The following is a 21,150-nucleotide window of genomic DNA, read 5'->3' as shown; positions in this document are numbered from 1 at the left end:
GATGCAAAGGTAACTCGCCTGCTCCCTGGAACGTGTCTGGGCAGAACTGGAGCCCTGGTCCGACCTCAAAGCCGAGGACTCTCCAACCTTGGGCCCACCTCTCTGTCCCAGGTCTCTGGGGTGTCCACCTCCTCCGAAAGGCAGACAGAGCCCTGTACCCCTGGGGAAGGAGGTCCCTGTTGCTGGAGAGAGTGCTTACGGAGAGAGTTCAGGGACCAAGCGGTCTGGCCAGCACCGGGGTTCCCTCCTTTGGTGAAGCCTCTTAGCTATTCTACATCTACATTCCTCACTTACTGGCGTGGGTAAGACATTGAGTCTGAACTCCGCCCTGGGGAGACAAAGTGTGGCTATGATATAGATGGGGGGGGGGGAACATGAGAATTTCGTCCTATTTCTGCATGTCAAAAATAAGGTGTAACTCAACTCCGCTCTCCTTCAGGTAGCTGCCTACCTCCTTGAGTATTATTAACTCCACCTTGGGTAGACACTGCATGGCTACAATATAAACAGAAGGCGGAAGGAGTCACGGGGAGATGAGAATTTCATCTTATTTCTGCATGTCAAATATAAGGTATAACTCAACTCCGCTCTGCTTCAGGTAGCTGCCTACCTCCCCTACCAAGTACAGGAGTCACACCCCGTCTTCTCTGAACACCAAAAAACCAGTTCCCCTATCCGAGAGCACACAACAGATCAGGCTGGGGTTTCACTTTCATGTAAATCTGTGTGTTTATGTCTAAAAAAGAGCGTAAAACCACCCCCTGGAGGGACAGGAAATACAAGCCTTTTAAATTAGAGACCAGTTATTTGAAATCAACAATTAACTTTGAGAATGGGATTCTCTGTAAGAGCTGAGATAGAAGAAGAAATAAAATTTTAAATGTATGTTATTTCATTCCCTTTAGGCTTTTTGTTTCTTAGGGTCTCTATTCCAATGATTTCTTTATTTACAGTTGAAAATTGCACATAAACTGTTTCATACTGTAGTGTGTTAACTACACCATCAGACCCTCAGTTCACTCAACATTGGCTCAACTGGACAAGGGCTGTGCTAGCAGTTGAGGAAACACACATTACTGAACAAGAGACTCACCATGCCTGCCCTCCTAAACTTTTCAATCTACACACAGAACTAGGTATTTAGCAGGTCAGTTCAGTTGCTCAGTCGTGTCCAACTCTTTGCAACCCCATGGACTGTAGCACGCCAGGCTTCTCTGCTTCACCAACTTCCAGAGCTGGCTCAAACTCATGTTCATCAAATCGGTGATGCCATCCAACCATCCATCTCATCCTCTGTTGTCCCCTTCTCCTGCCTTCAATCTTTCCCAGTGTCAGGGTCTTTTCCAAAGAGTCAGTTCTTCGTATCAGGCGGCCAAAGTATTGGAGCTTCAGCTTCAGCATCAGTCCTTCCAATGAATTTTCAGGACTGATTTCCTTTAGGATTGACTGGATTGATCTCCTTGCAGTCCAAGCGACTCTCAAAAGACTCTTCAGCACCACAGTTGAAAAGCATCAATTCTTCAGCACTCAGCTTTCTTTATAGTCCAACTCTCACATCCATACATGACTACTGGAAAAACCATAGCTTTGACTAGACAGACCTTTGTTGGCAAAGTAATGTCTCTGCTTTTGAATATGCTATATAGGTTGGTCATAACTTTTCTTCCAAGGAGCAAGCATCTTTCAATTCCATCGCTGCAGTTACCATCCGCAGTGATTTTGGAACCCAAGAAAGTAGTCTCTCACTGGTTCCATCATTTCCCCATCTATTTGCCACGAAGTGATGGGACCAGATGCCATGATCTTCGTTTTTGGCACGTTGACTTTTAAGGCAGTTTTTTTCATTCTCCTTTTTCACTTTCATCAAGGGGCTCTTTAGTTCCTCTTTGCTTTCTGCCATAAGAGTGGTGTCATCTGCATATCTGAGGTTATTGATATTTTTCTTGGCAATCCTGATTGCAGCTTGTGCTTCATACAGCCCAGCGTTTCTCATGATGTACTCTGCATATAAGTTAAATAAGCAGGGTGACAATACACAGCCTTGACGTACTCCTTTCCCAATTTGGAACCAGTCTGCTGTTCCATGTCCAGTTCTAACTATTGCTTCCTGACCTGCCTACAGATTTCTCAGGAGGCAGGTAAGGTAATCTGATATTCTCATCTCTTTAAGAATTTTCCAGTTTGTTGTGATCCACACAATCAAAGGCTTTGGCATAGTCAATAAAGCAAAAATAGATGTTTTTCTGGAACTCTCCTGCTTTTCCGATGATCCAATGGATGTTGGCAATTTGATCTCTGGTTCCTCTGCCTTTTCTAAATCCAGCTTAAACATGTGGAAGTTCTCAGTTCATGTACTGTTGAAGCCTTATTTGGAGAATTTTGAGCATTACTTTGCTAGCGTGTGAGATGAGTGCAATTGTGCAGCAGTTTGAATATTCTTTGGTATTACCTTTCTTTGGGATTGGAATGAAAACTGATCTTTTCCAGTCCTGTGGCCACTGCTGAGTTTTCCAAATTTCCTGGCATATTAAGTGCAACACTTTCACAGCATCATCTTTTAGGATTTGAAATAGCTCAACTGGGATTCCATCACCTCCACTAGCTTTGTTTGTAGTGATGCTTCCTAAGGCCCACTTTATTTCACATTCCAGGATGTCTGGTTCTAGGTGAGTGATCACACCATCGTGGTTATCTGGGTCATTATATCTTTTTTGTATAGCTCTGTGTATTCTTGCCACCTCTTCTTAATATCTTCTGCTTCTGTTAGGTCCATACCATTTCTGTCCTTTACTGTACTCATCTCTGCATGAAATGTTCCCTTGGATTCTCTAATTTCTTGAAGAGATCTCTAGTCTTTCCCATTCTACTGTTTTCCTCTATTTCTTTGCATTGATCACTGAAGAAGGCTTTTTTATCTCTCCATGCTATTCTTTGGAACTCTGCATTCAGATAGGTGTATCTTTCCTTTTCTTCTTTGCCTTTAGCTTAACTACACACAAAGTGCTTCAAGAACAGTTCCTCATTATGTTGTGAAGGAAAACTACAAAGCATACCGCAGACAGGATCTAGCCTGGAGATCCCTTAGGGTGATAACAAGGAAGACATCTCCAAAGAAGGATGGCTGAAGGCACTGACCAGGAGAGGGACGGGGAAAGCGGCCAAGACAGAAGAGCCCACAGCTCCTCCGAGAAAGCCACAGGCCATGGGAGCCTGGGCTGAGGGCAAAGCAAAGCAGAGCACACAAAGGAGCCGACAGGCATCAGACCTAACAGAAAGGTGCAGCTGCAGAGGGCGCTAAGCAGGGGCAAAGCAGGAGTGAAGCTACCTTTTTCTTCAAAATATTTCCCACATCTCCTTACACAAGCAGACAGGCACCAAGATACACCCATTTTTTCTAACACTACTTTGACTTTTCCACACATAAAGCTCAACTATTCAATCTTAAAGTCAACCTAAACAGCTATTCTGTCTACACTAGTCGAACAAACAAGACCAGTTCACCTGCAAGGAGTCAACAGAGAAAAAAACAACTGTTCACCTGAGAGGCACGATGCCTGTAGGAGTTGTGAAATTCTTAAAAATGGCAAGTTAACAGCTAAGAAATAAAACACTATGCAACATCAAAGATGCACTCAGAGATAAACAAAAAGTCTGTCTTGTGAAAAAATATAACTATCTTCTAATTAAGAACGATGTACACTGGGAGAAAACTTTTATTGGATCTAAAAACTTAGAAAAAAGCTATTTCTAATTTTATAGCTCCCTTCAGTAAGGAGAACATAATTGGTAACTGTGGTTGAATATGTAGGCTAATGTGAAATTTGCTGGAAATGTGAGGCCTGAAGTCCAGTGTATTCCAAAGATAAACACCACTCACAGTTTCAGAAAGGAAACCGATCTCACAGTGCGTAATTACATGCAACATGTACAAAATATAGGGAATGTAAAAAATAAAGTATCAGAACTATGTTATTACACTTTGTGTCTCAATTGTGGGGACTACAAGTCCCCTGAAACTGAATGTAGATTTTAATTTACATGCATTTTTGGAGTCAAGAGTCCATAGTTTTATCAGATTGTCAGATGGAGTCTCTCACCCAAAAGGGTTAAGATGCACTGACCTAGACAATATTTACCAAACGTTTAGCAGGGTTCTTCTTTCAAAATGTCTCATTCTGACATATATTAGACAGACACTCAAAGGATAAAGGTATCAGATGCATTAACGAATTCAAATCAGTATTTGAGCTACAAGGGTGCTTCCACATTAGGTAAGAACAATGCCTTCCCGACCATACAAGCCGGCTTTGCACAAAGCTGACTTTTAAATCACATACATGTCAAGAAGTTAACCAAATAAGGCAGCGGTTTTCAGTCTTTTGTGATGCTCTGTTGTTTTGTTTAGAAAGACACTATTCTCCATACTCCTTGTAAAAGTGGTCAATTAAAATAAATTCACATTTAACTGAATAGCACAGTTAATTTAGGAATAATTAGAGAAATCCTTAAACGGTTCATAATCAAGGTTACAACTGAATACAATAAAGCCAAAGCCTTTGCAGGGTAAAATTAAGCAAATATGGAACACAATGATTTGGTGAAAGAGATAAATGGAGAATGTTCCACATAATACAGTAACAGAAATGTGAAAGCAGAAGAAAAAAATATTACAAGAATAGTTATTTATAAGACTGACACAGAAGAGTAGAGACCATGGAAGAACAAGGGATTTAATGAGTGGTTTTCCAGTGATAACTTTGTGTTTACCTTTCTTGGGGTTCAATGAACTGTTTGAATCTATAGGCTTACAGTATCTGTTCATTTTAAGCCATACTTCTTAAAATCTTTTTTCTGGTTTTCCTCTTCCAAGAGCTCCACTCACAGATCTGCTGAGTGCTGGACAGGATCGCCTGTCGCTGCTGTTCTACATGGTTTTTCTGGCCTGTGTACTCCCTGGACTGAACCGTGCGTGCTTTCTATTGCTATGCTCACAAGTCCATTTTTTTCCCCTACAGTGCCTGTGTGTAAGTTGATCAGTTGCTCAGTCCAGCAGCCTGTCAGGCTCCTCTGTCCATGGTATTTTCCAGGCAAGAAAACTGGAGTGCGTTGTCATTTCCTTCTCCAGGAGATCTTCCCAACCCAGGGACTGCACGCGCACCTCTGGCATCCTTTGCACTGGCAGGCTGTTTCTTTACGGCCACGTTTTTCTTGTGTCTACTCTGTTGATAATCCCACCCAATATATTTGTCATTTCAGATATTGTATTTTTTCATCTTCAGACGGTCAATTTGAGGGTTTTTTTTTAATGTTTTCTATTTTTTCTTCAATGTTCATGTTCTCATTTAAATACCTGAACATAATTCAATAATAAAAAGACAAGCCAATTAAAAATGGAGAAAGGATCTGAATACACAGTTCTCCAAAGAAGATATACAAAGGGCCAACAAGCATCTGAAAAGATGCTTACCATCACTAGGAAAATGCAAATCCAAACCATGAGACAGGACTTTACATCCATAAGGATGGCTATCCTCAAAAACGCAGATAATAAGCATGAACAAGGATGTGAAGAAATCAGAACTCTCATACACGGCTGGTGGGAATGTCAAACGGTACAGCCAAGTTGAAAAATCTATGATCCAGCAATTAGACTCTTAAGTATATATGCAAGAAAAATGAAAACATATGTCCAGACAAACACCTCTATACATATTTGAACACTTACAGCATCACTACTTATAACAGTCAGAAGGTGGAAACAAGCCGATGTCTATCAAGTAACAAGTGGATAAGCAGAGCACAGAATTACACATGCATTCAGTGGACCACTATTCAGCCAAAGAAAGGAACGAAGGACTGATACATCGGACTGATACATCATACGAGAGGAATGAAACTTGCTAACATTAGGTTAAATGAAAGAAGTCAGTCCTAACAGACCACATACCACATGACTCGATTTGTATAACATGCTCAGAACAGAGACCAAAGTAGACTAATGGTCACTTAGGACTGGGAGGCATGAGGCCTGCAGACCGCAGCAGCTAACGGGCACAGGGGATCTTCCCGAGGTGATCACTGCTGCTGCTGCTGCTAAGTCGCTTCAGTCGTGTCCGACTCTGTGCAACCCCACAGACGGCAGCCCACCAGGCTCCCCCGTCCCTGGGATTCTCCAGGCAAGAACACTGGAGCGGGTTGCCATTTCCTTTTCCAATGCATGAAAGTGAAAAGTGAAAGTGAAGTAGCTCAGTCGTGTCTGACTCTTCTTGACCCCATGGGCTGCAGCCCACCAGGCTCCTCCATCCATGGGATTTTTCAGGCAAGAGTACTGGAGTAGGGTGCCACTGCCTTCTCCCAAGGTGATCACAGTGTTCTAAAATTGACCTGGTGATGGCTACACATATCTTTGAGCACACTAAAACAATTGATTTCTACTTTAAATGGGTGAATCTTTGATACATGAATTGTATCTCAATAAGGGGAAAAATGGGCTTCCCTGGTGGCTCAGCTGGTAAAGAATCTGCCTGCAATGTGGGAGACCTGGGTTCGATCCCTGAGTTGGGAAGATCCCCTGGAGAAGGGAAAGGCTACCCACTCCAGTATTCTGGCCTGGAGAATTCCATGGGCTGTATAGTCTGTGGGGTCGCAAAGAGTCGAACATAACTGAGCGACTTTCACTTTCAAGGGGAGAAATATCAATAACCTCAGATATGCAGGTGATACCACACTAGTGGCAGAGAGAAACTAAAGAACCTCTTGATGAAGGTGAAAGAGGAGAGTGAAAAAGCTGGCTTAAAACTCAACATGCAAAAAAGGAAGATCATGGCATCCAGTCCCATCACTTCATGGCAAAAAATGGGGAAACAATGGAAACAGTGACAGACTTTATTTTCTTGGGCTCCAAAATCACTGCAGATGGTGACTGCAGCCATGAAATTAAGAGACGCTTGCTCCTTCGAAGAAAATCTATGACAATCCTAGACATCATACTAAAAAGCAGAGACATCACTTTGCCGACAAAGGTCCACAGAATGAAAGCTATGCTTTTTCCAGTAGTCATGTACAATTGTGAGAGATGGACCATAAAGAAGGCAGAGCACCTAAGAAGTGATGCTTTCAAACTGTGGTGCTAGAGAAGACTCTTGACAGTCCCCTGGACTAACAGGAGATCAAACCAGTCAATCCTAAAGGAAATCAGTCCTGAACATTCATTGGAAGGACTGATGCTGAAGCTGAAGCTCCACTAGTTTGACCACCTGATGTGAAGGGCCAACTCCCTGGAAAAGACCCTGATGCTGGGAAAGATCTGATGGCAGGAGGTGAAGGTGGCAACAGAGGATGAGATGGCTGGATGGCACCACCGATTCGATGGACATGAGTTTGAGCAAACTCAGGGAGATGGTGAAGCACAGGAAAGTCTGATGTGCTGCAGTCTATGGGTGTTGCAAAGAGTCAGATACGACTGAGCGACCGAACCACAAAGGTTGTTTTACTTTTTTTCCCAAAGGGACACCTCAATATGAACCAGGGACAAGCAGGATTTGAACAGAATGCAACCTTACTTTTACTAAAACAAGGGAATGGGGATCTTATGATAGGTTCTAGGTCAGCTCTCACTCAAAGAGCAATTCCAAGAGGAGACCTCTTACCAGGTATGTAAGATGCAGAACCTAGAGATGCAGAAAGGAGTTGACATCCTGCATAAGGAGTCTAAAAGAAAGGACACGCCTTTGTCTTTTATTCACAAGTTCTCAGGAAACCAGAACACAGAGTGCAAAGGAAGAGGTGCCAAGAATCAGTAAAATTATTAAAGTCTTGCCAGTGATAATTCATTGAATTAACTCTTATTCCATCAACAGATACTTATTCAGTATATACTAGGTACATGGCTATTAGAACAAGATTTACAGTGATGTAAAAATACAGAAACCAGTATTATAAGCTCTTTTATAGCTTATGATATTTTTTCCCCACAAAATATCATAGAAAATGGTACTTATTGCATTTTTCCAGAAAAATGGGTCTGAAATTATTTTCCCTTAATTAAATGTGTTGGTCTTCCTAGCTTTAAAGAAATGGAAGGAAACTTAAAAGAAAATATTTAACTATGTGAACATTTAAAAATGTAAAAAATAATAACAGTCATTTAAAAAGTTAAACTGGAGAAAAAAAAACACTGTCCTTAATTTATAAAAGATTCATTAAAACTAGAAAGAAAAATCCTGATACCAACAGGAAAATAACGAAAAAATACAAAAAAAGATAATTCACAAAATAAACTTAATTACCAAGAAAACATGAAAGTAGCTCCACCTATTATTAGTTACCAGACACTCTAAACAAGATAGCTCTTTCTGGGCTATATAGATTAGCAAAGGCTTTAAAAAATCCTCAAAACTAGAAAGCTCATAAGTCAAGCACTATTTGTGGCCTGTACATTTTTATAATCTTTCAGAAGAAAATATTTAACGATAGATATTACAACTTTTAAATGTGTTCAAACTCCTTTCTAATTCTGCATTCAGAAAATGATTTCACAAAAGCCCCCAGAAGAGCCAACAGAGCTATGTTATCAGGAGGTTCACTATAGTGCTATTTGGAACAGAAAGAAACTGGTAATAACTTAAACGGTTTATGGCAGAACCACAAAATGGAATGAGAGAGCCAGTTTTAAATGATGGTTAAATATTGTTACTAAGATGGCAAATGCTCACAGTATGTTCAGACAATATATCATGTCAAGAGGGACCTCCTATCACCCCTGTATAATTTACTTGGGAATTATTCATTTTTGTGAGATCTCTTATAGCTACAGCAAACCATTATTTAAATCATTCATCACATCCTTTCACATTTATGACTAAAGAGACAGTACATAAAACAGAGGACCACAAACTCTGAAGTATAACGAAGCTGAATGAGCCCGGAGTGCAGGTATTCTGAACTAACATTGATACGTCTCTTAAAGACTCACTTTCTCATCTGAAAAATATGATCTAGTTTGCAGACTCATTACAGAAAACATGTGATACTATTCGAATGATGGCACACAGGCAGATGACAGATGCAAATTTATTACCATTTCCACAGCACATCATGAATTATAAAGTTTCCATTTACCTTATCTCTCTCAACTAGATTATAAATTCCCTGAAGACAGGGCATGTTTTATGTTACACTCCTACACAATACAAGTATTACCGGCCTAAGGGAGTGAGAGGAGAAGGCAATGGCACCCCACTCCAGGACTCTTGCCTGGAAAATCCCATGGACGGAGGAGCCTGGTAGGCTACAGTCCATGGGGTCGTGAAGAGTCGGACACGCCTGAGCGACTTCACTTTCCCTTTTCACTTTCATGCACTGGAGAAGGCAATGGCACCCCATTCCAGTATTCCTGCCTGGAGAATCCCAGGGACGGCAGAGCCTGGTGGGCTGCCGTCCATGGGGTCGCACAGAGTCAGACACGACTGAAGCGACTCAGCAGCAGGGGAGTGAGAGAACACTGCAGGAGAAAAGAAACAAAAAGGGCAGCTGATGCCCAGGAACCAATCCACTCACAGGCGAGAGGCTCCCAGGAACCAATCCACTCACAGGCGAGAAGCTGAGAAAGACGTCATGTTCGGGAATGGGAAAATGTTCATCGTGAGTGGAGACTAAATTCTAAGATGCAAGTGTCTCCTGGGGTCTATTCGGCCCGGTAGTAGTTGTTTAGTCACTAAGTCATCTCTGACTCTTTGCGACCCCAAGAACGGTAACCCACCAGGCTCCTCTGACCATGGGATTCTCCAGGCAAGAATACTGGAATGGGTTGCCATTTCCTTCTCCAGGGGATCTTCCTGACCCAGGGATCGAACTCCAGTCTCCTCCATTAGCAGAGAGGTTCTTTACCACTGACCCACCAGGGAAGCCTGCACCTCAGGCTAAAAGGAGTCTCAAATTTAGCTACCCCTGAGTGGCAACTTTGTGCAGGGATATATTGACAGGTCTTCTCACAAAGTGACTTGAATTGAAATTCAGGGCCTCCCTCATTCTAGCCAAATCTGAGTCTGGGGAGTTGTCCACCTCAGAAAGCTTCCTGCATCAGGGCTTGGGGCAGAGGAGATGGGAGTTGTTAATTACTGGGCACAGAGTCTCCTTTCAAAGACAAGAGTTCTAGAGACTTGCCACACAACAGCCTGAATGAATATACTTAAACACTACTGAGCTGAACACTTAAAAATGATTACAATGGTGGAAAAAAAAAAAGGCAAAAACAAAAACAACCCTCCTCAAAACCCTGAGTGAATAAAATACACTGTGACACATTTACACAATGAAATACTTTAAAGCAACAAAAATACAGTAGCTCAGAATCCACCTGCAACGCAGGAGACCCCAGTTCCATTCCTGTGTCGGGAAGATCCCCTGGGGAAGGGGTAGGCTGCCCAATCCAGGATTCTTGGGCTTCTCTGATGGCTCAGACCGTAAAGCATCTGTCTGCAATGTGGGAGACCTGGGTTCAATCCCTGGGTTGGAAAGATCCCCTGGAGAAGGAAATGGCAACCCACTCAGGTATTCTTGCCTAGAGGATCCCATGGACAGAGGAGTTGGCCGGCTACAGTCAGACACAATGTCACAGTCAGACATGACTAAGTGACTAAGCACAGCATAGCACCCAGAAAACACAGATGACTCTCACGAACATCACGTCTCATGAAAGATGTAGAACGTTGCTAGGTGTCAGGGCGATGAGGAGAGGAGGGGCAGCAGCCGGGCGGAAGGGATCTGTAGGCGCTGCTCTCTTCACAGAGCTCATCTCCACAAGCATACTCACTTCTAGATGCCAAATCCTGCTACACGTGTTGTATGTATCAAACGTCTGCCTTACACAATATAAAAACAAACACTGCCCAAAAATCTAAAATTTAAAAAAAAACCTGAAGGAACCTTAATTGGTCACTAGCCTCTCTTTCTCTTTTATCCTTGCATTATCAAATTCTGCCAACAGCCTATATAGTTGCCCCTATTTTATATATAATTCAATATGTAAAATTATGTACTTAGGAACAGATTATACCTAACAGAAAAATATGTATACTCTTTAGTAATGCGATTCCATTTCCAGGATTTTATTCTAATAAAGTATATTGGGTATAGACAAAGACTGAGCCCAAAAGAGCATTCATAATATTGATGCTTCTAACAGCAAAAGAAACAGAAACACCTCAAAAAGCCGGACAAGAGACTGGTTAGATTAACTGAGGTCCCAAGCACTTCTAGGAACAGAACCGTGCCGGAACCCTCGAGGGGAGTCAGGCGGCAGCAACAGGGGGTTGCCCCTGGCAGACCAAGACCACGCCAAGCTCCCTGTAGTAAGGATTGCCGCGTCCTTCTCTTAAGTTTTCCATCACCCACAGAGAGGGGTTTCTTTCACTGAGCTGCTTCCTCGAGAGCAGGGCATCAGCTCCAGGCAAGGGTGCCTGTCTCTTGCCAAGAAGGGCCACCTCTGGGCCTGAGGAGAAGGACTCTCCCATGCACTTTCAGGGACAGGCTCCCGATGGCCTGTTTAAACCACCCTGAGATCATACCAGTAGGTTGAGTCAGGACTGACAGAACTGTTGAGAAAGTAATTCAAAAGCAATTAAATTAGAGCATACTGATAAATGAGGAATAGTGTTTGTCATTTAATAGTTTACAACATGGGAAAGTGTTCATGATATGCTAGCTACTAATGGTGGCTCAGATGGTAAAGAATCTACCTGTCATCCAGGAGACCTGGGTTTGATCCCTGGGTTGGGAAGATCCCCTGGAAAAGGGAAGGGCAACCCACTCCAGTATTCTTGCCTGGAGAATCCCATGGACAGAGGAGCCTGGCGGGCTACATACAGTCCACAGGGTCGCAGAGAATCAGACACACCTAAGCAACTAAGCAGGCCAATATAAACTGTATGGAGGAGGAACCTACACAAATAAACTTATCTATGTAAATCTCCCACATACACACACACAGATAAGAGAGAAAGCCCAGGGAAGAAATACGCCAAAATGTTAATGGTGACTATTTTTAGACAGTAGGATTATGACTGTTTTCTTCTTTGTACTTCTCAGACTTTTCTACAACTGACATGTGTTGCTTTTATAATCAGATTTCTAACTGATTAAGAAAAGTAATCTCACTCACTTTTCTAAGGCAATAATAGCTAGATCAATCTGGAAAGCAATACTTTTAAACATAATGCACAACATTTTAAAAAATGAAAACAGTACTAACCTAAGTCGTAAAGACATGTCAAGTTAAACCAAAAAACTAAAAAGAAGTTCTAGAGAAAAAAGACTGAGCTATACCTAACGACCTAAAGGAGTCATTCAACCTACAGTATTACACTTCTGATTTTAGTAGCGTGATTTATGATCCTTGGGCCAGAATTCTAAATACCTTTGGGAATGAGATGCAAAATAATTACAGCTGAAGCAAAAGAGGGAATTTGGAAAAGCCGGGTCCCCAAATCCTCGTTTATGACTTCCACAGACACAGAAAAACAAATGTTTCTTGGATAAAGATTATTGCAACGGTTTTAAAATGTATGTAGACTCAAAGCATACTTGATGGCCTTTTATGAAAATTACTTACAATGGACTTCCCCCCCTTATCACTTTAAAAGAAAAAAATTAAAAGAAAAGAAATGTAATAATGATAGCTAAAAATTACTGGGTACTTTTTGTAAAAGGTGATTGGCTCATCTAATTTAGTAACAACCTAGGAAGTAGGTGCTATTATTATCTGCTTTTCAAATAAGGAAACTGAGTCAGAAAGAAGTTAAATAACTGCCCAGTATTTAACAGGCTGGTACTCAGGAGGTAAGGTTCAAAGCCTGTCTGTCTAGACTAAGACGCGCGCACTCCAGTACCAACACCCACGTGCTCTCCTCACTATAGCCACAGCCTCCTCCACCCAAAAAGTGGGGCTACTGATCATTACAACACTGCGCCAGGAACCGGGACCCAGAGTGAGCCAGACAACCACGCCTCTGCCCTTCTGGAGTCTGATGTCTACTGAGGCCGACAGACAAGAAAAAAACATTCACACAGATGGATCATCACCAATGCGGAGACACTAGAACGTGGCGGAAAACCATGGAGACCAGGAAGACTTTTAACAGAAGGACTTAATCTGACCAGTGCCTCAAGAGGTCAAGAATCCTGTCTGCAATGCAGGAGACACAAGAGACCTGGGTTCGATCCCTGGGTTGGGAAGATCCCCTGGAGAAAGAAATGGCAACCCACTCCAGTTTTCTTGCCTGGAAAATCTCAAAGAGACAGAGGAGTCCGGCAGGCTATACTTCAAAGGGTCGCAAAGAGTCGGACAGGCCTGGGCAGGCACACAGGCACTGGTCAAAGGGTACAAGGTCAAGGAAAGGCTGACCCTGAGGTGAGCAATGCCTCAGAGAAGACCAGGAACAGGAGGAAGAATTAACTGGGTAGAGATAACACCCCAGGTCATCATTTTCTTAAAGATATACTTCACTGCAGTGAAAACTGCTACACACACACAGACACACACAGACACACACACACACACACACACACACACAGACACACACAGACACACACACACAGACACACACAGACACACACACACACAGACACACACACACACACAGACACACACACACACAGACACACACACACACACACAGACACACAGACACACACACACACACACACACACACACACCCCCACCACCACCCCCACCCCCACCCCCAGGAGAGAATGAGTTTCTTTTTTACCTTTTCTTGAAGACTACTCCATTGGAAAATAAATAAATAAATATTACTGTTTCAGAGAAAAATGAAAAAATTATCTAAAGTATTCATATACTCTAATACCAATATTACTCCAAAATTTATACTAAATTTTAAACTCATCTTTACAAGTCTTATGTTTAAGGATAAGCAACCAAGAGAACGACCTTGGGAGACAAAAATTAAGATGCATTCTTATTCTTGCCCGTGGGAAACAACACTGTTTTCAAGGAAGAAAACAGCCAGATCCTAATCATGCCTGGCTTCTTCAAAATGCCTTCAGATCATTTAGTGGGCAAACACTGTGCTGTTCTCCTGACTCAATCTCAAGGGACAAGGTATAACAGCATCTTCCCTTAATTTCGGTGGAGCCATGCTTTTCAAAGTGAGGGTCACAACCCACTTGTGGATGATAAAATCAATTTAATGAGTCATGATGAACAGTCTTTTTTAACAGAAGAGAACAAAAACAAGAGTTACTGGAGTATATTGTATAAGGTCAAGCGCTGTTCCATAAATTTTTATTTCAGTTACACAGCATCCACACGCTGTTGTAAAACATATTTCCTCCTACAGGTCACAACTGCAGCCAGAATTTCAGTATCACCACCCCAAGACAGAAATTACGATCTTACTGCCGCCTTGGCCTAAAGACAAGTACTGGAAAGAAGAACGAGATCTCTAAAAAGGTCTGAGCACTGGCTCCTCTTTATTCTGGGAGCCTGAAAGACTGAAGGAAAGTTTCATGGGGTAAAAAAAGTTGTGTACAGTGAGTCTGGGTGAGATTTCAGGGTCGGGTTTGTTTCTTTTTTTTCTTTTTGCTTTTTTTTCCCTAAAAATCCTTCATCACCTTTCCATCCTGTGAAGTCCAGTTAATCCAGAAAACACGGTATTCCACTGTGTTTGGTGCGGGGGTCTGAGCTGAACAGCACCTTGAGCTTTGGACCTGGAAGCGAGCACAGTCTGACAGAAGGAAAGGGGAGCACGAGCCGGAGACCTCGGGGAAGCCGCAGCCTCTCCAGGCTGGCTTTCTCGCCTCTAAAACAGAGGGCGCCGCCCAGCTGGTCCCCAAGCTCCCTTCCAGCTCTAACCTCCTAAAAGTCTACCAGCAATGCAAAGCGAGACTAAACGCACACTTGAGTCCCACCATCTGTAAGACTTGCAATAAAACAGTGAGTGCTCAATTCCACACTGGAATAAGAACTAAACACTTAAACATTCAAAACACTAACTCTAACCACTTAGTGAGAAAACCAAGTTATACCTACATTTTTATGTTCCCACATAAAAAGATTTCAGAATGTTTAATGGTACGATAAAAATAATGCATGTATTCAATTTTCTTCCAAAATATTTCTGAAAGACTAAAAAGGTTGACAATTTGTTAATTTTACATCTCTAAACTAGCTGTCCTCTAATAAGCCCTGTTCAGAACATTCTACAGTTCAGCAGTATCCTCAAATAGCCTGCTCATATACAAAAAGGAAAAAAAAAAAGTTCCACTGAAAACAAAGGTTAGTATCCACTTTTTTCCACAGAAGGCTTAGTTCTTCTGAAATTATGCTGAAATGAACTTCACTTATAAAATGCTCTTAAAAGAATGCCTAATATATTCTTAATAGCTTTCCCTGCTACCTTATAAACATTTGGCATCCACATGATCCATGAGACTAGTAAGTCTATCAATGTCTGCAAAATACAGCAAATGATCTTAGAGATCAAAAACAAATTTTCACACTGCCTATGCCATTAGTACTTAAAGGAAATCAACTGGATACAGTCAGCTCAGATAGTTCATAGATTCAAAATTCTTAAAAAGAAATTTTAAATTAATTTAAAATTTGGCAACAGCACTCCCTTTGTATAGCAAATAGAATCTCATCAATTTCAATTTTAGGAACAATGCAAAGTAGAGAGACTTAAAATTCTAAATGTACAATAAGTTAGGTTCTCTTTTTATTGTAAAATAAAAGCATGAAACATTCCTTATGAAAAATTTTAGAAAAAAGTAGCATGTATCCCTTCGACCTATTTTCTAAACACATATACACTTTTTTGTTTTAATAGGATCACACTAAGTATAAGGGTTTTAATTCAAATTATTAACAGTTTAAACAAAAATAAAGGGATTTATTATTTCACATGTTGAGTCGAGAAAAATGGGAATGAATGTAGCAGCAGAGGACAGTGGTCAATAACTTCCCTTGGTTACTGTCTGAAACCAAACTACTTCTCTCTCTGAGATGGTGACTCGAGTTCCAGGGAGCCACCTCTAGGCTCAGGACTGCACAGGATACGTTTCAGTTACTATAAAGCGCTTTTCTGTCCTCCAGCTCCCATCTGAAAGATCCTAAGAAAGAGCTCCAGGGGCCTCGCTCTCCTCAAGTGCCACCCCTACAGCCAGGCAAGTGGAAGACAAGGGCAGCTCCGTCTCTGCCACGGGGTCAAGAGAGGGGCGGCCACACGGGGAGGCCAGACAGGGTGGACAGGCCGAGCTGGCGGGGCAACGCGTGTGACCTGAGCAGACACCTCACGGGCTGGCTGCCACACCCCGTGCGTGAGGCTGTGTGCCCTCTCAGCGGTGGCTATGGATAAACCAGAAGTGCCCAGGGAATCTTTTTAACAACAGGTCCCATTGGTGTGTAGATTTATCTAGGAGGAATTAGATCACAAGCATTTGCCCATCTCACTGAATACACCTTAAAAGCATGGTTTTTTAGTAATAGCTACACAGAATTTTTTCATGTGGGTCTAAGTTTTTTACATTTAATTTTATGACTTAAATCCAGAAAAACCACATGCCATCATGATCTTTTCTGAACACAACACTCAGAAGAGACAAAAAGCATTTTAGGAAAGCACCAATAATCACCGACATCTTTGCCACACCTTTTCAGAAACCAGCCAAAGGACTCTTTGTCGGGGGTGCGGTGTCAGAGGAGTGGATTATGGGGAGGGTGGAGAAGGTAGGTGATCCTCTGAGACTTACCATTAGCAAAAATCTACCACTGATGGTTTTTTAAAACCCTCGTCTTTAAGGGACAAGGATACAATATACCTCAAAGTAAAGCAGGAAAAGCAAGGTTTGTCATAATCTAATTAAAGGAAGATTAAAGGTTAAAAATAAACACACTATAACTTAACCAACTAAGGGAAGTTAGTGATCAATGAGTCCCCTGGACTGCAAGGAGATCCAACCAGTCAATTCTAAAAGAAATCAACCCTGAATATTCATTGGAAGGACTGATGCTGATGCTGAATCTCCAATACTTTGGCCACCTGATGTGAAGAGCTGACTCACTGGAAAAGACCCTGATGCTGGGAAAGATTGAAGGCAGGAGGAGAAGGGGACAACAGAGGATGAGATGGTCGGATAGCATCACCGACTCAATGGACATGAGTTTAGCAAACTCCAGGAGACAGTGGAGCACAGAGGAGCCTGGCATGCTGCAGTCCATGGGGTCGCAGGGTCGGACACAACTCAGTGACTGAATAACAAGTGACCGATGGGGGAAATAAGCAAGCGTGTGAAGTCTAGGGAAACGAAAGCCTGAGAGTAAGACTGTGTCACACGCTTCTCATCCTGGGAGCAGGGGGTATGCCCAACATCAGTCTGAGATCATTCCACTAATCTCCCTTGCTGATATCATGCTGACCAATCAATCTCTTAACTCTACTTTGCAAGAGGGTACACTGACCCACCAGCCACAGACGAAGCCAAGTGGGAGCTGAAGCTCCATGCCTGGACCTTGCTTACCTTATCCTGCCCAGGGAATGCCACCTTTTAAAGACCCACGGCAGTCCCTGGCCAAACTCCCTTTCTAACATCTCCTCCACTCCTTAAAGAAATCATTTCCAATGGCCTACCCGCTGGTGGCATCAAAGTGTCTTTAGAAAGAATACAAACCACCTGGTCAAATGAGAAGGCTGAACAACAGACTGCTATGAGTGAAAAAGGGTAATCTCTGAGGAATGAGGAATTATGAAGTAACAGGAAGTTATTAAGGCAAATGCATCCAGTAAGCAACCAAGACTTTACATCCCGGCATTTCAGCAGGGCTCAGAACTAGACTTACAAGACACTCAGAGAACACAGATGAAGGGAGCAGAAGAGACTTCTGACAACATGACAATTAAAGGGAACCACACAGTCCTTCCTGAGAGACAGCCGTCCCCATTTTAGAACATGAAGGGGGAGCTTCTGCATTGCTGGAGCCCTTTGTTAACTGCTTGTGGTCACTGCTTCTCTGCCCAAAGCCACCCTGGTCAGTGGTTAGCGTCCCCTTAAGGGTCTCACGCCACGCCCACCACTGATGTGGCCAGGAGAGCCTGCAGCTAAACAAGGTGGGTTCCACCAGGGAGAATACATAGGGAGGGACATCCCATGTCAGGACTGAGACAAGCAGGCTCCAAGGGCACACTGAGGTAGAGAGACAGGGGTCAAACCACCTAGGAGTGACGGGATAGCCAAGAACTTCTTTTTTAGCAGCGAGACCTATTTTCTTCAAATAAACTTGTAAGAACTATATTACAGTAAATAATAAAGTCACTGGTTTCAAAAAGTTATTTCAAGTAACCTGTACTTTACACAGTCAGTAAACAAGAACAATGGGGCTATTTTTAACATAAACATTTTTATGAAAGCTTACAGAAGATAGGCACAGTCTCCAATCAGCTTTCAGTAGCTAAGATCAGTGCTTTTTAAAGTGCCGATTCAAGAAATCACAAAAGTAAACTGTTTCAGATCGGTTTTAATAGCTCTCCTGATAGTTTCGGGATCCTCCTACAACTGACCCAGAAGCTTAAAAAAGAAATTGTTAAGAACTACTCTATCCTTATCATGAATTATTTATCAAAAACAAGGACAAGAGGCATCCACAAATGACAACAGGCAGTGAGACTCTAAGTGCAAGATCGCCTCTCAACCTGTCTTGTGTTCCCTGGTCATTGCATAACTCTCACGTCAGCAGCCGCTGAGCAGATGTGCTGGGCTGGCACCTGCCACCCTGCAGCCCTGGCTAACGTGTGCAGGCCTGCTTTCCACCAAAGACCTGTGCATTAGATCAGCCTTCCTGATCAATGACACACCGCCATGAAGGACGTGAACAAAGATGGCAGAAGGGGAGCTTCACTCTGGTCTGTCCCCAAACCAGTTAACCTAGTAGCACAAGGCACGATACTGGTCCCCAGTGTGGCCAAGTGTGGCATCCAGCATTATTTGAAAATGCACACCAAGCTTCTCTGAAATGGTTAAAAACACAAACAGCAGAGATTCAAACACACAACTGCAGAAGCGCTGAAACATCTTCTTCTAATGATGTACAGTACACTGGTCAGAGGTCAGCTCTGCAGTGAAGAGCTGGTGGAACAGTGAGGATGCACAGAAGAGAAAATAACAGCTCTGTCAAGTAATGTTCTACAGATTTGCTACTGTAAAATGAACTGCGATGCTGCTAAGAAAAATATTTCTAAGATCTGCTTGTTCCGTGCACTGCTGCTCACTTGAAGCTGGATGAAGCCCATTATCCTGACCTGTTTCTACTATAACAGAGACAGAGACCTGGCTGAAAACGCAAGGTTTCTTTTCATCATTAGTGAAAGTCATTTTTAACAGCACATTTTCAATTCTCTCTGTTCCTTTGACTTTTACCTAAGAATGCTCATATCCATTTTTTCCCAGAGTACAGCTGTACAGACTTACAACTTCTGATCTGCTCATTTGTATCATGAAATCACACCTCCTTTTCATGGGGATCAGACACAGGGAAAGTGCAGCCAGACCTGAACTCAGCACTAGCTGTGAAAGCCTGGATAAAACAATTAACACTGTGCCTCAGTTTCCTCATCTTGAAAAGAGACAGTAATAGGACATACCTATAATGCTGTTGGTCAAGATTAAACAGTTAACATAAGCAAAATAAACGGCACGTTTTAAGGGATAAATGCTTACTATTATTATTTTTAAAGAGAACCTTACAGGGGTCAAAATAATCAAGAATGCCTCTACTAACAAATGCACAAACTTCCGGACAAAAACTCTAAAAATGTTAACTACATTCCAAAGGACCAAAACGAATTCTCATTGCATCACGTACCATGACTTAGAGAGGCTGTTTCCTAAAAGTTCACCAGAGTATCTCAGGAGTTTGGAATGAAGGAAAATGAAGAACGACTTTCTTCACAGCTTATTAAAAAACAAATCTGTTTGGGCCGACTGGGTCATAACAGGCACGAATGTGGTTCCTGTATTCGGTTCAAACTACAGCTACCAACTTTTAAAACTTCTTTAAGGAGGAAAAAGGACACTTAACTCCCTTATTCCTGCAACTACACAGCAAGACAGTTAAGATGCAGGAGCAGATGTGGAAGTTATTTTCCTTACGGGGACAGGGGGCAGCAGTCTGCAAGTTTATACGGGGCGATGCAGAGGACAGGGGGTAAGAGGGCATTTGAATAGACAAACAGGCACGCAAGAGGAGCGGAGTGCTCCAGGGTTATGGTGCGTTTCCGTCTCCCAGTCACTAAAACGGCATAATCGTTGCGGAACAGTCTCTAGGGGAACCGAACGCCACATGCACCAAAGTTCCATCTTAGAGCTTTCCCGCGGGGGTGGGGGGGGGCGGTGAGGGAGCCAAGTTGTGCACAAATCGGTCCTTTACTTGATATGCACGTGCGAGCAACCGTCTGCACTGGGCTCCTACCGACGGCCGGGAAAGGCGGGGGGGTACCCTCGGAAAAAGAAAGCAACCTGTTTGCAGAGCTTAAATGCAGTTTCTCAGCAGGCACCCTCGGGGATGGTGGGGGGGTGGACAAAAACGGACGGCAGGAGGAGAACGGACACGAGCAGCGTGTATATGCTTCGCGTCCACCCTGCCTCGGAGCGGGGCGCAGGGGAGGCAGCGTTTTCGCTGGAGGCGAGGGTCGCGGCTGCAGCGCGAGGCAGGGGGTGGGGGTCTCCCAGGGCGCCCCCCGCGAGCATGAGAAGCCGCAGCGAGGCCGGCGGGCTGGGCGCTCCCGCGGACCCCGCGGCGCCCCGGCCGCGCGACTCGGCCGCCCCGGGTACCGCCCCGGGCTGCGCCCCGGCGGCTCCCTGGATGCTCCTGCAGCACCTGGCGGGAAGCGGAGGGCCCCCCCAAAAACACCCCGACACCCCACGCCCCCTCGGGCCAGGGCGCGCCCCGCTCTGGGCGCCGGGCCCGCCGCGCTCACCTCGCCGCCCGGCAGCGCTCGGGCTCGGGCTCTGGCGGCGGAGGCGGCGGCGGCTCCTCCATGGCGGCTGAGGTGACGGCGCAGGCGGGCGGCGGCACCGGCGCGGCGGCGGCTTCTCTCATCCGTGCGCGGGGCCCCGCATGGCCGCGGCGGGCAGCG

General features: G+C 43.6%; 1 protein-coding gene across 4 annotated transcripts in view; it reads right to left on the bottom strand.

Annotated features, from left to right (window-relative positions):
* The window catches only part of MAP3K4 (mitogen-activated protein kinase kinase kinase 4), a 106,046-nt gene extending 84,922 nt beyond the window's left edge, over positions 1-21,124 (bottom strand). For all 4 annotated transcript variants that reach the window (XM_040238934.1, XM_040238935.1, XM_040238936.1 and 1 more), the window contains exon 1: positions 20,992-21,124. In XM_040238934.1, the coding sequence (XP_040094868.1) occupies positions 20,992-21,113 (122 nt within the window). In that variant the 5' untranslated portion in view covers positions 21,114-21,124. The remainder of the gene's footprint in view (positions 1-20,991) is intronic.
* Positions 21,125-21,150: the final 26 nt, after the last annotated feature.

Source organism: Oryx dammah, unplaced genomic scaffold, assembly GCF_014754425.2.
Source record: "Oryx dammah isolate SB20612 unplaced genomic scaffold, SCBI_Odam_1.1 HiC_scaffold_4, whole genome shotgun sequence".
In the NCBI taxonomy this organism is placed as follows: domain Eukaryota; kingdom Metazoa; phylum Chordata; class Mammalia; order Artiodactyla; family Bovidae; genus Oryx; species Oryx dammah.
This window is presented reverse-complemented; position numbering and strand designations above follow the sequence as displayed.